The following is a 12834-nucleotide window of genomic DNA, read 5'->3' on the forward strand; positions in this document are numbered from 1 at the left end:
CACCTATTACATCACACCATGCAGGGCAGATGGACACCTCAACAAAAGTTACTCTACATCAACCACCTGGAGTTACTAGCCATATTCTTAGCCTTAAAAGTATTCCAAAAGTAATATCAGGCAAAGCTGTCTTAGTCCGCACAGACAACATGACAGCCATGTACTACATACAGAAACAAGGCGGGACACACTCTCTGCAGCTCTCTCAGCTAGCACAGAGCATATGAAAATGGGCTATACCACATATTTCTCCTATCCCAACATGTCCCGGGAGTCCAAAACACCATAGCCGATCTGTTAAGTCGTCAAACACAACAGATCCACGAGTGGGAACTTTATCCGCAAGTTCTTCAGCCATTCTTTCAAATGTGGGGGCAACCACAGATAGACCTCTTCACCACCCCTGAAAACACCAAATGCCCAAGCTTCGCCGCCAGATATCGACACCCATTGTCCAAAGGCAATGCGATGGATGAATTGGTCAGGCAGATTTGCGTACGCTTTTCCGCCTCTCCCACTCATTCCACTGGTGGTGCGCAAACTACAGCAACACTCACTGACTCTCATTCTAGTTGCTCCAACTTGGGCCAGACAACCGTGGTACACCACATTACTGGAACTGTCCGTAGCTCCGCACCAAAAATTACACCTCTCACCACGCCTCTTAACCCAGAACCGTGGAGAGATCAGACACCTGGACCCAGCTCAGCTCAACCTTGCGATATGGCTCCTGAGGTCTTAGAGTTTGGTTACCTTAATCTTCCCCCTGACTGTATGAACGTTATTAGAGAAGCTAGACGTCCCACCACTAGAGGCTGCTATGCAGCCAAGTGGAAGCGATTTGTGATATTTTGTCATAACAACACCATCAATCCCCTAGACGTGTCTATCCAACACATCATAGGGTACCTTCTACACCTCCAAAGGTGCAACTTAGCCTATACGTCTATTAGACTGCACCTTGCTGCCATAACAGCATACCTACAAAATAGACAACACTTATCACTTTTCAGGGTACCTGCCATCAAAGCCTTTATGGAAGGCCTTCAAAGGATAATTCGTCCCAGAGTTCCATCCTCACCTGTGTGGAATTTAAACATCATTCTCACAAGACTAATGGGCCCTCCTTTTGAACCTCTAAATAAATGTGAGCTACAATTCTTAACATGGAAAGTAGCTTTCCTAGTAGCCATTACTTCTCTTAAGAGAGTTAGTGAGCTGCAAGCACTAACTATCCAGGAACCTTTCTTGCAAATCCATCATAATAAGGTTATTCTACGAACTAATCCTAAATTCCTTCCAAAAGTAATTTCTCTCTTCCACCTCAATCAGTCTGTAGAGTTGCCCGTATTTTTCCCGCAACCACAGTCGCAGAAAAAGCTCTTCATACTTTAGATGTTAAAAGAGCATTAGTTTATTACATCGAATGATCTGCAGCTCATATGCCTCGAACAGCAAATGCTACTTACCAGTATGCATCTGTTCTTGGCATGTAGAGCTGCAGATCCACACACGCCTCCCCGGCTACCTTTATTGGTTCCAGTACCATCTTATTTAGATACAGATTACATGGGCATCTTTCCTATTTCTTACAAAGCTCCATCATTTCCCTGCTGGCGAAAAACAATCTGAGGATGGGGCCGATGCCCATGCGCACTATGATCCAAAGGAGGACTCCCCTATCTTGTGACTTCCAAAGACTTTCCAGGACAAAAACAAGTACAAACATCCGGGCCCAACACCAGATGGCTATCTATGCTAAGTGTGTGGATCTGCAGCTTTACATGCCAAGAACAGATGCATACTGGTAATTAGCATTTGCCTTTAAACACTCCCTTTAATAAAGAGCATCTATTTGGCCCAATGGTAGATTCTTCACTAGAGAAAATGAAGGACAATGAAGTGGCCAAGTCCATGGGAGCCCTTCAGTCAGCACAAGGCCGTGGTTCCTTTCGGCGCTCCTTTTACCTCGGAGGCTCTAAAAATACCTCCTTGGAGACCACCACATATAAGGGCAATAACCAACCCTCTCCATCTAGGGGCTACTTCAGTGGGGGTTAGAGAGGTAACCGGCAAAGACAAGGGTTCAAACACATGCACCTCCCCCTCCAATACAAAGCAGTGACTTGCCTCCACTTCCCCCGACCACTTAACACCTGTCTGGGGAAGACTGTCAGTTTGCCTACCAATCTGGCAGTCAATAACAACAGACAATTGGGTACTACAAATTATCCGTTCTGGTTACTGCCTAAAGTTCACACTCCTCCAAACATTCCACCAAAGTCACATAATCTTTCACCAGATCACCTACACTTCCTCAAACAAGAGGTTCAGTCTCTACTTCTAAAAGGAGCTATAGAACCCGTACCACCCCAACATCCGGGTCGGGCGTATACTCTTTTTACCCAAAATCTTCCTAATACCCAAAAAAGATGGTTCTCACAGACCAATATTAGAACTCGGAGAACTCAATCTTTACATTCAGTCAGATCATTTTCACATGGTAACACTTCAACAAGTACTTCCTCTGCTGAAGAAAGGCGACTTTCTGTCTACTCTAGATTTAAAAGACGCCTATTTTCATATTCCAATCCACCCCGCTCATTGCAAATTCCTCAAGTTTGTGGTAGCGGGTCAACACTTCTAGTTCAAGGTACTCCCATTTGGAGTCACCACAGCCCCCAGAGTCTTCACAAAGTGTCTGGCGGTAGTGGCTGCTCACCTACGAAGAGAAAGCACCCATTTCTTCCCATACTTGGATGACTCGATCATCAAAGCCAGCATGTACCAGCAATGCCTTCAGCATACTTTCAGAACAATTCAGTTACTGCATCAACTAGGGTTCACAATCAATGTGATAAAAAAAATCTCCAACCAGCCAATACTCAGGACTACCTAGGAGCCACACTAGATACTCAAAAAGCTCTGGCCTTCCCCAGCACAGCCAGAATTCGAAATATTCAGGCTTTAGTTCTCCAGTTTCAACCCAATCATTGGATTCCAGCTTGGATGTATATGCAACTGCTGGGAATGATGACATCTTGCATCATAATCGTCCCCCATGCCAGGCTGTACCTGCGTCCACTTCAAGAATGCTTAGCTAGTCAGTGGAACCAGTCACACGGTCTATTGATCGATCTAGTGTTGGTAAGCGGCTGTACTCATCACTCTCTGCAGTGGTTGAACACACAAAATTTGTCAAAAGGACGGCCGTTCATAGACCCGGTTCCACAGATAGTACTTGCAGCGGACGCATCCCTCACTGGTTGGGGAGCTCACCTACAACATCACACAGTGCAAGGCCTTTGAAGTCAACAGCAGAAGTTGCTCCACATCAGTCCTCTAGAGCTGCTTGCAATCTTTCTAGCCCTCAAGGTGTTTCAAGCTCACCTGGAGGGCTAAGCTGTCTTTGTTTGTACAAACAACATGACAGCTATGTAATACATACAAAAACGGGGGGGGACACTCTCCGACTGTCCCACTTAGCCAAAGACATCTGGAGGAGGGCCATTCACCACAAACGTTATCTCCTAGCGGAACACCTCCCAGACGTGAACAACCAGATTGCAGATCTCAGCAGGCAGAGGCAGCAAATACACAAATGGGAACTCCACCCTCAGGTTCTCCTCCCATACTTTCAAAGCTGGGCAGTTCCTCACATAGAACTATTCGCCACATACCAAAATGCAAAATTCCGAAGCTTCACCTCCAGGTACCCACACCTGCAATCTAAGGGCAATGCACTATGGATGAACCGGTCAGGAATATTTGCCTACACTTTTCTGCCTCTCCCACTTATTCAATTAGTGGTTCACAAGCTCAGGCAAACGTCTCTCACACTAATCCTAGTAGCTCCGACATTGGCACGTCAACCTTGGTTAACAACCCTGTTGGAGCTATCTCTGGTTCCGTATCAAAAGCTGGATTTAACCTCCAGTCTCCTGACAAAGAGCCTTGGAGAAATCAGACACCCAGATCCCAAACAGCTGAACCTCGCTATCTGGCTCCTGAAATCTTAGAGTTTGGTTACTTAAACCTTCCACCAGAATGTACGAATATCATTTGGGAGGCTACAAGACCTACTACACGGGCCTGCAACGCAGCTAAGTGGAAGAGATTTGTTATCTACTGTGGTAAAAATCATATCAACCCTCTTGATGCTTCTATACAGAAAATCATTTGCTATCTGTTACACTTGCAACAGTCAACTTTGGCTTAAACCTCTGTCAGACTACACCTAGCGGCAATTGCTGCATATCTACAAAATAGACAGCTTTTGTCGTTGTTTGGCGTACCTGTGATCAAAGCTTTCATGGAAGGACTAAAAAGAGACATACCAGCAAAGCTTCCACCAACTCCACTGTGGAATCTTGATATAGGCCTTACAAGGTTGATGGGCCCACCTTTTGAGCCCATGCACAAATGCGTACTACAGTTCCTCTCTTGGAAAACAGCTTTTCTCATTGCAATCACATCATTAAGGAGAGTGAGTGAATTAGAGGCATTAACCATACAAGAACCATTTTTCCAAATACACAGAGACAAAGTGGTTCTTCGTACTAATCCTAAATTTTTACCCAAGGTCGTATCTGCATTTCACATAAATCAGTCGGTATAACTACCCGTATTCTCTCCTCAACCTGATTCAGTTGCAGAAAGAGCTCTACACACCTTGGATGTTAGAAGAGCACTCTTGTACTACACTGAAAGGACAAAATCTTTTCGTAAAATGAAACAACTGTTTGTTGCTTTTGCACCACCACACAAAGGCAATCCTATCTCAAAATCAGGCATTGCAAGGTGGATTGTTAAGTGCATGCAAACCTGCTATGCAAAAGCAAAGAGAACTCTAACTGTACCCCCTAGGGCACATTACACTCGTAAGCTGGGGGCCACTATGGCTTCTTTAGGAAACATTCCTATTGTTGACATTTGCAAAGCTGCAATATGGTCTACACCGCACACATTCACTAAACATTATTTTGTAGATGTGTCAGCAAGACAACAAGCCAATGTGGGTCAAGCAGTACTTAACACTATTTCAGACAACTCCAACAGCTACAGGTTAGCCACCGCTTTGGGAGGATACTGCTATGTAATCTATGCACAGCATGTGATCTACAGCGCACATGCCTCGAACGGATAATGTTACTTACCCAGTAAGCATCTGTTCTTGGCATGTAGAGCTGTAGAGTCACATGGGCCAACCCACCTCCCCGGATACCTGTAGCTGCTGCAGTTCTCTATTTAATTTACATACATACTCATGGACACCTCTATGCTTTACTTCTACTCCATTCTCACCCTCTGTGGCAAACAATGGAGTCGATGCCCATGGGCACTATCATCGAAAGGAGGAGTCACCTATCTCTTGACTGGAAGGACTTCTTCGAAGAAAAACAAGTGCAAACATCCGGACCCAACACTAGATGGCGAGCTATGCACAGCATGTGACTCTACAGCTCTACATGCCAAGAACAGATGCTTACTGGGTAAGTAACATTATCCTTTAAGGACAAGTCCAAAATTGCATTAAACTTGTGTGGAGTTTAGGACTACTGTGGGGCTTTTGGGTTCAGGGATGGGTATTGTCTAGGGCGATAAGGGGTTTTCAGAGTTCAGGAATGATTGGTGTTCAGGCATAGAAAGGAGTGGGTTCAGTGTAAGGGTGTTGAGGGCTTTTAGCGTTCATGCAGGGGCAAAGTTTATGGCTGGTGAGGGTTCGTAAGGTGCATTTATGCTTAGCAACTGGGGTGATGAAGAGTTTTTAGAGTTCAGGATGGGATGCAGTTTAGGGTGGCGAGGGGTTTTAAGGATTCAAGGATGGGTGGAGTTTAGATTTTGAAAGGGGTCTTTGGAGTTCAGGGGTAAGTTGTTTCGGGCTATGAAGAGTTCTAAAGGGTCATGGACAGCTGGTGTTTAAGGGCAGAGAGATTCTTTTAGGGTTCAGGGATGGGTGGAGTTTGGGTTTGCTGAGGTGCTTTAGGTGTTATGGGATGAGTGGGGTTTAGGCGTCAAAGGTTCAGGAGTGGGTGGAGTTCGGGGTAGTGAGTGATTTTATGGTTCAGGGATGGTGGATTTTTGGGGTAGAAAGCAGGGGCGCCTCCTCCGTAATGGCAGAGAAGCATCTCCCCACTTGTCAGAGAGAGAAAAATAAAATGATAATAAAACAACATCATTTTATTTTTCTGTGACTGGTTTAGGCATGCCTGTTGGGTGAGGCAGGGCCGGTAGGAGAGGTGGGCACTTGGAAGTGTGCATGTAAGTTTAGCCGGCCGTCTTAGGCCAGTCAAACAGACATGTGCATTTCTCTTTCTTCAACCAAGATGTGTTGGAGAAAAGCCACAGGCTCCCACGGACTGTCTGAGCGGCAGACCAGGCGGCTCAGACCAATTCTGGCTTATTAGTAACAATTATATCTACCCATATCACGTTAATCTTTTGTGTGGGAACCCCTACACCTCATCTAATGGTACGTAACCTATTAGCTCCCCTTAGGGGCCCATTATGGGTGGGAGGAAAAAAGGTCTGGTAATACACTCAGCCAATAAGTAGCTTTGTGCAGCTGAAGTATCCAAGTGAATTATACTGACCTCCTGTGCTCCCATGGTTTTATAATTCCTGTGGCTGGTATCGCCTGCTAGAGGTACTGGCTGGATAGCTACCCTTCAGGTAGTGAGGGTCTGCTAGATGACCTTCATAAATAAGTTGCCAAAATAAACCAGAGCTGAAAGTATGCAGAAGTTAAGGGCACTCATGTTTTTTTAACTGATTTTCCATCAAGATCCTATATTCCATTTTGTATTCTACCTCATCACATTACCGGTTTTCTGCCTCTGTTTACTAGCTCCGTCTGTTTGATGTGCGTCCCATTTGGACTTTTTGCTGGGGCCTTGTTAAAGCCAGAGTACAGGACATTGGAGAGATTATAACTGCCATTGCTTAATATCCATTTATTAATTGTGTATAATTTTGCAGGCCAATTCATGATGCTGCAGTGAATGATAGCTTGGAGGCAGTCTGGCTTCTTTTGTCATATGGTGCGGATCCAACGTTGGCCACATACTCTGGACAAACAGCAATGAAACTAGCAAGCAGTGATGCTATGAAGCAGTATCTAACTGGTAATATTAATTGCAATATTTTTATTTGTACACTCGTTTTGTTGTCTTGTTTTAGGAGTTTTCGTCATTCTGAACTCCTAATCCAACCCTTTACATTGTTCATCCCGTGCTCATGATTCTCAACTGTCATTGCTTTCAGATTACCTCGATGATCTTAGAGGCCGTTCTGATGGCGATCCTCACATTTTCTGGGACTTTCATAGCAGCTCTGTTTTGGGTGAGTTATTTGGGATTCGATCTACTGTTTTCCATTGCGATCTGTTTTTATAGAACTCTTCCTCTAAATTTGAAGCACCCATGTTCTTGCATGAACAATACTGCTTTTAGAGGAGGGATTAAATGGCTTCTTAGTACGGAAAGGAAGGTGAGTACCTGTGGTCTGCAAACTCTATGAAGAACTATATATTGTGCATACAGAGCAAAGGAGACCTCATACCACATGAGATTTTAGATTTTTTTAAGCAGAGCTGTCTATGCAAATATGGGCCCACTGAAACCCCCTGCAGTCCTATTCTCTTAATGAGTAAGTAGGGCAGCCTATTTAATGGCTCACCTCTTGAATTAAGGTTACCTTCCCTGGCTGAATGCAGCACCTCCGGGTAAATCTAGGAGGGTAAAATAAATGTGTTGCACCCTCATTGTTCACCCTGGACCTGTCAATCAGTGTTAACTTAAGCAAAAAGAACTGTTGATGGACAGAATGCAGAACAATGTCATACATTCACCCCAGTACAGAGATCTGGGCCTAAATCCATTGTTTTATTGCTCACATGCCATTCCAGTTTGGACCCAGCCATATGCAAATCAGTCTTGACCCTGTGCCCTATGGGAACAGTCCAGCCCGAACTGCCAGGCCAGGTCCTCCTTGGACTGGAAACAAGTATCCTAGGACCAGTTTCGGGGTTTCACCCCTCTTCAGCCAGGATAGCTTGATTCCAGTGGCAAGGAGAGCTCGGGACTCACGTCTGAGCAGACCCGTCCCACTCGGGGTGACAAATGTAAAAAGAACTGTTGATGGACAGAATGCAGAACAATGTCATACATTCACCCCAGTACAGAGATCTGGGCCTAAATCCATCGTTTTTTTGCTCAGCATGCCATTCCAGTTTGAACCCAGCCATATGCAAATCAGTCTTGACCCTGTGCCCTATGGGAACAGTCCAGCCCGAACTGCCAGGCCAAGTCCTCCTTGGACTGGAAACAAGCATCCTAGGACCGGTTTCAGGGTTTCACCCCTCTTCAGCCAGGATAGCTTAATTCCAGTGGCATAGAGAGCACGGGACTCACGTCTGAGCATACCCGTCCCACTCGGGGTGACAAATGCAAAAAGAACTGTTGATGGACAGAATGCAGAACAATGTCATACATTCACCCCAGTACAGAGATCTGGGCCAAAATCCATCGTTTTTTTGCTCACTTAAGGTCTTGCTGAACTTAAGGTCGTTTGGGGCCACCAGCAGGACATATTTTGCGCGGCCCCTGTAGGGAACAAATTTGAATTTTACTACTCATTTCCTGATAATTCATATCATCCATAATGCCAAACAAAAATACTAAAGTATGTCACACCTTAACAGGGTCACACAACAGTTGAAATAGATCTTGCCCATGAACACAAAAATCCTTAATGTGACACTGAAACTTAGTCAGGGGTAGAAGTAGTCAAAGGGGGAGAGAGGTTTAGAAAAAGATAAATAGAATAGGCAGAGATCAGATAGAGAGAAAATGTACTTTCACCGCTGGGCCCCTTAGAAGGAAGGGCTTTGTTCAATTGACCACTTTGCTCCAGCCTTAAAACGTCTCTGCTGTAAGCTTGTTCTAGACTGGTTTGATTATCAAGGTCCACTGAGAAGGCATCTACTGACCTGTTGCTTACAACCTTCTATGACCATATTTTCTTTTGCTCTGGAGACATTATCTCACCTTCATGCAGAGTTCAACTCCTGTCTGGCTGTGTCCATCCCAGACCCCCACTGCAATGTGGTGCCAACCTTGCCTCCCTCCTCCTTTTGGGTACTGTGAGAACAGTATTTGGCATCGATAAGTTACTCCCTCCTTCCTTTTAGGAGGATTCTGGCGAACATCTTTCATCATTAGTCTCTGTGATTTTAGCATCTAGTCGACTGAAGGTGTGTCATAATGTGTAGTTGCTCACTCATTACTGTGTTATTCTTCTAGCCAGTGGTCCAGCCAAATGATGTACAGCCCATAAAGTCTGCAGTTAGATTCACTGTTGGTGGCAGTTCATTGGTGTGCATGGAGCTGTTTTTAAGCAAAAAGCTGACCCTATCCTCACCTCAACCATCACCTTTGACATATTTTGTTGGCACATCTAACTGCAGTGGATACGTTTAACTCTGTACAACACTTATGTTTAAGTACTACCTGTCAATAAAAAACAAGCATTTGCAATGCAATAGGTCTCGCATTATTAAAGTTTGAGCTATTGGTGTTTCATTATTTAACAATGCCAATAGCTCAAACTTTAATAATGCGAGACCTATTGCATTGCAAATGCTTGTTTATATTGTTTTTCTTTTCTAAAAAGTATATTGTTGTGTGTTTGTTATGCTATGCTATGTTTTGTTATGTTATGCTTTGTTGTATTTTGTTATGCTATGCTATGTTTAGTTATGCTATGCTACGTATAGTTATGCTATGTATTGTTATGCTATGCTATGTTTTGTTATGCTATGCTGTTTTGTTGTGTTTTGTTATGCTATGTTTTGTTATGCTATGTTGTGTTTTCTTATGCTATGCTATGTTGTGTTTTGATGTGCTATGCTATGCTCACACACTGCTGTCTCACAGACATTGCTTTCTCTCTTACACACACTGCTGTCTCTTACACACACTGCTGTCTCTCACACTGCTGTCTCTCACACACAGTGCTATCTCACACAGCGCTATCTCACACAGCTGTCTCTCACACAGCTGTCTCTCACACTGCTGTCTCTCACACACCATGCTCTCCCTAGGACACACACACTGCTGTCTCTCACACTGCTGTTTCTCTCACACACACTACTGTCTTTGTTACACACACTGCTGTCTCTCACACTGCTGTCTCTCTCACATAGTGCTGTCTCTCTCACACCACGCTCTCCCTAGGACACACACACACTGCTGTCTCTCACACTGCTGTCTCTCACACACACACTGCTGTCTCTCTCACACTGCTGACTCTCTCACGCTGCTGTCTCTCTCACACTGCTGTCTCTCACTGCTGCCTCTCACATTGCTGCCTCTCACATTGCTGCCTCTCACATTGCTGCCTCCTGCCTCTCACACTGCTGCCTCTCACACTGCTGCCTCTCACACTGCTGCCTCTCACACTGCTGCCTCACACACACTGCTGTCTCACACTGCTGTCTCACACACTCCATGCTCTCTCTAGGACACACACACTGCTGTCTCTCTTACACGCTGCTGTCTCTCTTACACGCTGCTGTCTCTCTCACACGCTGCTGTCTCTCTCACACACTGCTGTCTCACTCACATACTGCTGTCTCTCACACACTGCTGTCTCTCACACACTGCTGTCTCTCACACACTGCTGTCTCTCACACACTGCTGTCTCTCACACTGCTGTCTCTCTCACACTGCTGTCTCTCTCACACTGCTGTCTCTCTCACACTGCTGTCTCTCTCACACTGCTGTCTCTCTCACACTGCTGTCTCTCACACACTGCTGTCTCTCACACACTGCTGTCTCACACACACTGCTGTCTCTCTCACCCCAGCCCCGAGCCCCTCCACACCGGAAACAGCCGGTGAATGTGTTGCCACCATCTCCCACGTCCTCTTGCGACACACCTCCTCCATCCCCGTGGACCACAGAAGTGCTGCTGCAGTGAGGTGATAGTCACTTTCTCACAAGCCAGCCCACTCACAATAAGTAGAAGCTGGTGCACTCCTGTGGAGGGTTGCTAGCTCTTGCACTACACACTCAGAAAACTGGTTCCAATCGCAGCACTACTCCCCGAGACAGACAACGCACCGAAGCACAGGATCGAAGAAAGCACGGACACACCTGGTTTAGCTCCAGTTCTGTGACACGTGGGAGGTCAAAAGACACTTAATGACTGAGAGCTGTTTCATCTCCGCTTCTCCCACGGTTACAACACGGTACCAAAGAGGACTTGAAAAACCTGTCCCGGCATCAAAAGAGGGAGCCATCACAGACACCTGTCCAGCTGCCCGAGGGGGAGGAATCTGTAAGCAAGGCGCAGGCGGAAAATAAACACACACACAACTTTCATTCACAAATTAAAAAGGGGTCCGGGACAAAATCAAAAGAGCAAAGAAGAAAACGGGAATGAAAGATATGAAATTCATTTCATTTCTGGATCATTGAAGGCGGTGTGTACGGAGCAAACAAAGGCTCGTGCAGTAGCAGAACATGACTCTTCCAGAAATCTCAAACTTTCTTATGTTACGTTTTAAAAGCTCCTCCAGTTTTGCATTTTCATGCTGGCTCCTGCAAGTATATTGGGGGAGGAAATGGGTTGGGATACGTTACTGTTATAATGGACAAACATGAGGCACATTTAGGCCATAAAAACGGGCTGACAGAGCCTGCGATATCCCATGCACCTGGTGGGAAAGAGGCCCCTGCCTCACAGTGGCATGCTCTGTGCATGGGCAGCATTCGCAGCAAGGGGCAAAAGGCCACTCTTAGTCCGACTTATAAGACGCACACAGGGTGTATGGAAATCAATATACAAATCAAGCAGCGTGAATGCCCTTGCTCGCCTGCTGCAAACCCCCAACTGCTCAGAGCTAGGGGCGATGCCAGAAACTTTCACAACTCCTCCATAGCGGACCCCGTGCCAGCGGAGGTCTGCTTAGATCCCCTTATGAAGAGCGCCCACCCCTCTATGACCCACTTTCACATTACAGCTTACGAGACCCAGTAAGAGCCTGAGGTAGGACACGCACACATGTCCAAGGGGCGGCAGCCAGCGCACGCAGAGTACAGTAGCAAGAGCTGGTACAGGCAAGGTGCCGGGATGATGTTGCCAACTCTGTGCTAAAAGTAATTAAAAAATAGAGAGGAGTGACTTACCCCGCTACAGCCCGAGGAGCGGCTGCAGCTCCTCTGATCCCAGCTCCATCTGAATACAAGCGGCAAGAAAAAAGGACACGCCCGCAAGAGGTTCGCGCGCGCCACAGCGAACATGTGCTTTCAATTATCGCACCCGTGTCTGGGCACGATAATTGAAACCACATGCGCTTTGGTGCGCGTAACAGACACCAATAGGCCATGGGCGGAGCAATGCGCCCGCCTTTGGCCTATTGCGTGGTCTGTTTAAAAAAACACGCACTCAAAGCCCAATCACAGAAGACCAAACTAAAAATACACACACAAGCGTGTACAATTCCAGGGTCCATTTCAGAACCCCGGACAAAAGGACTCTATCTGCTTGAGCACTGCTGCGCAGTACATCGCTGGGCGCGAGACCTAAAAACTTCAGTGAAATGCTGTGGCGTGATTGATTGATTTGGACACGTGATTTATACGGAGATCGGATGCAGTACCTCATTATAGCTTTTCCAGGTTCCCTGTTCTTGATGCAAGCCATGGGGTCTGTGCCCCCAAGAGTCGGCAGAGAGTAGTTTTACGCTGATCTATTTTCCGGGCTAAGAGGACCAACACAAGGCCTGACAGGCTCAGACCTGCATGGAGAAAAGCATAAGGAAGGGAGCCA

The 12834-nt window shown here is 46.0% G+C and overlaps 1 protein-coding gene across 15 annotated transcripts in view; it reads left to right on the forward strand.

Moving 5' to 3' along the window:
• The window catches only part of BCORL1 (BCL6 corepressor like 1), a 1042621-nt gene that overhangs the window by 957293 nt on the left and 72494 nt on the right, over nucleotides 1-12834 (forward strand). For all 15 annotated transcript variants that reach the window (XM_085607780.1, XM_085607776.1, XM_085607781.1 and 12 more), the window contains 2 exons: nucleotides 6979-7124; nucleotides 7264-7341. In XM_085607780.1, the coding sequence (XP_085463906.1) occupies nucleotides 6979-7124; nucleotides 7264-7341 (224 nt within the window). The remainder of the gene's footprint in view (nucleotides 1-6978; nucleotides 7125-7263; nucleotides 7342-12834) is intronic.

The sequence above is a fragment of the Triturus cristatus genome, chromosome 5_2, assembly GCF_964204655.1.
Source record: "Triturus cristatus chromosome 5_2, aTriCri1.1, whole genome shotgun sequence".
Classification (NCBI taxonomy): Eukaryota; Metazoa; Chordata; class Amphibia; order Caudata; family Salamandridae; genus Triturus; species Triturus cristatus.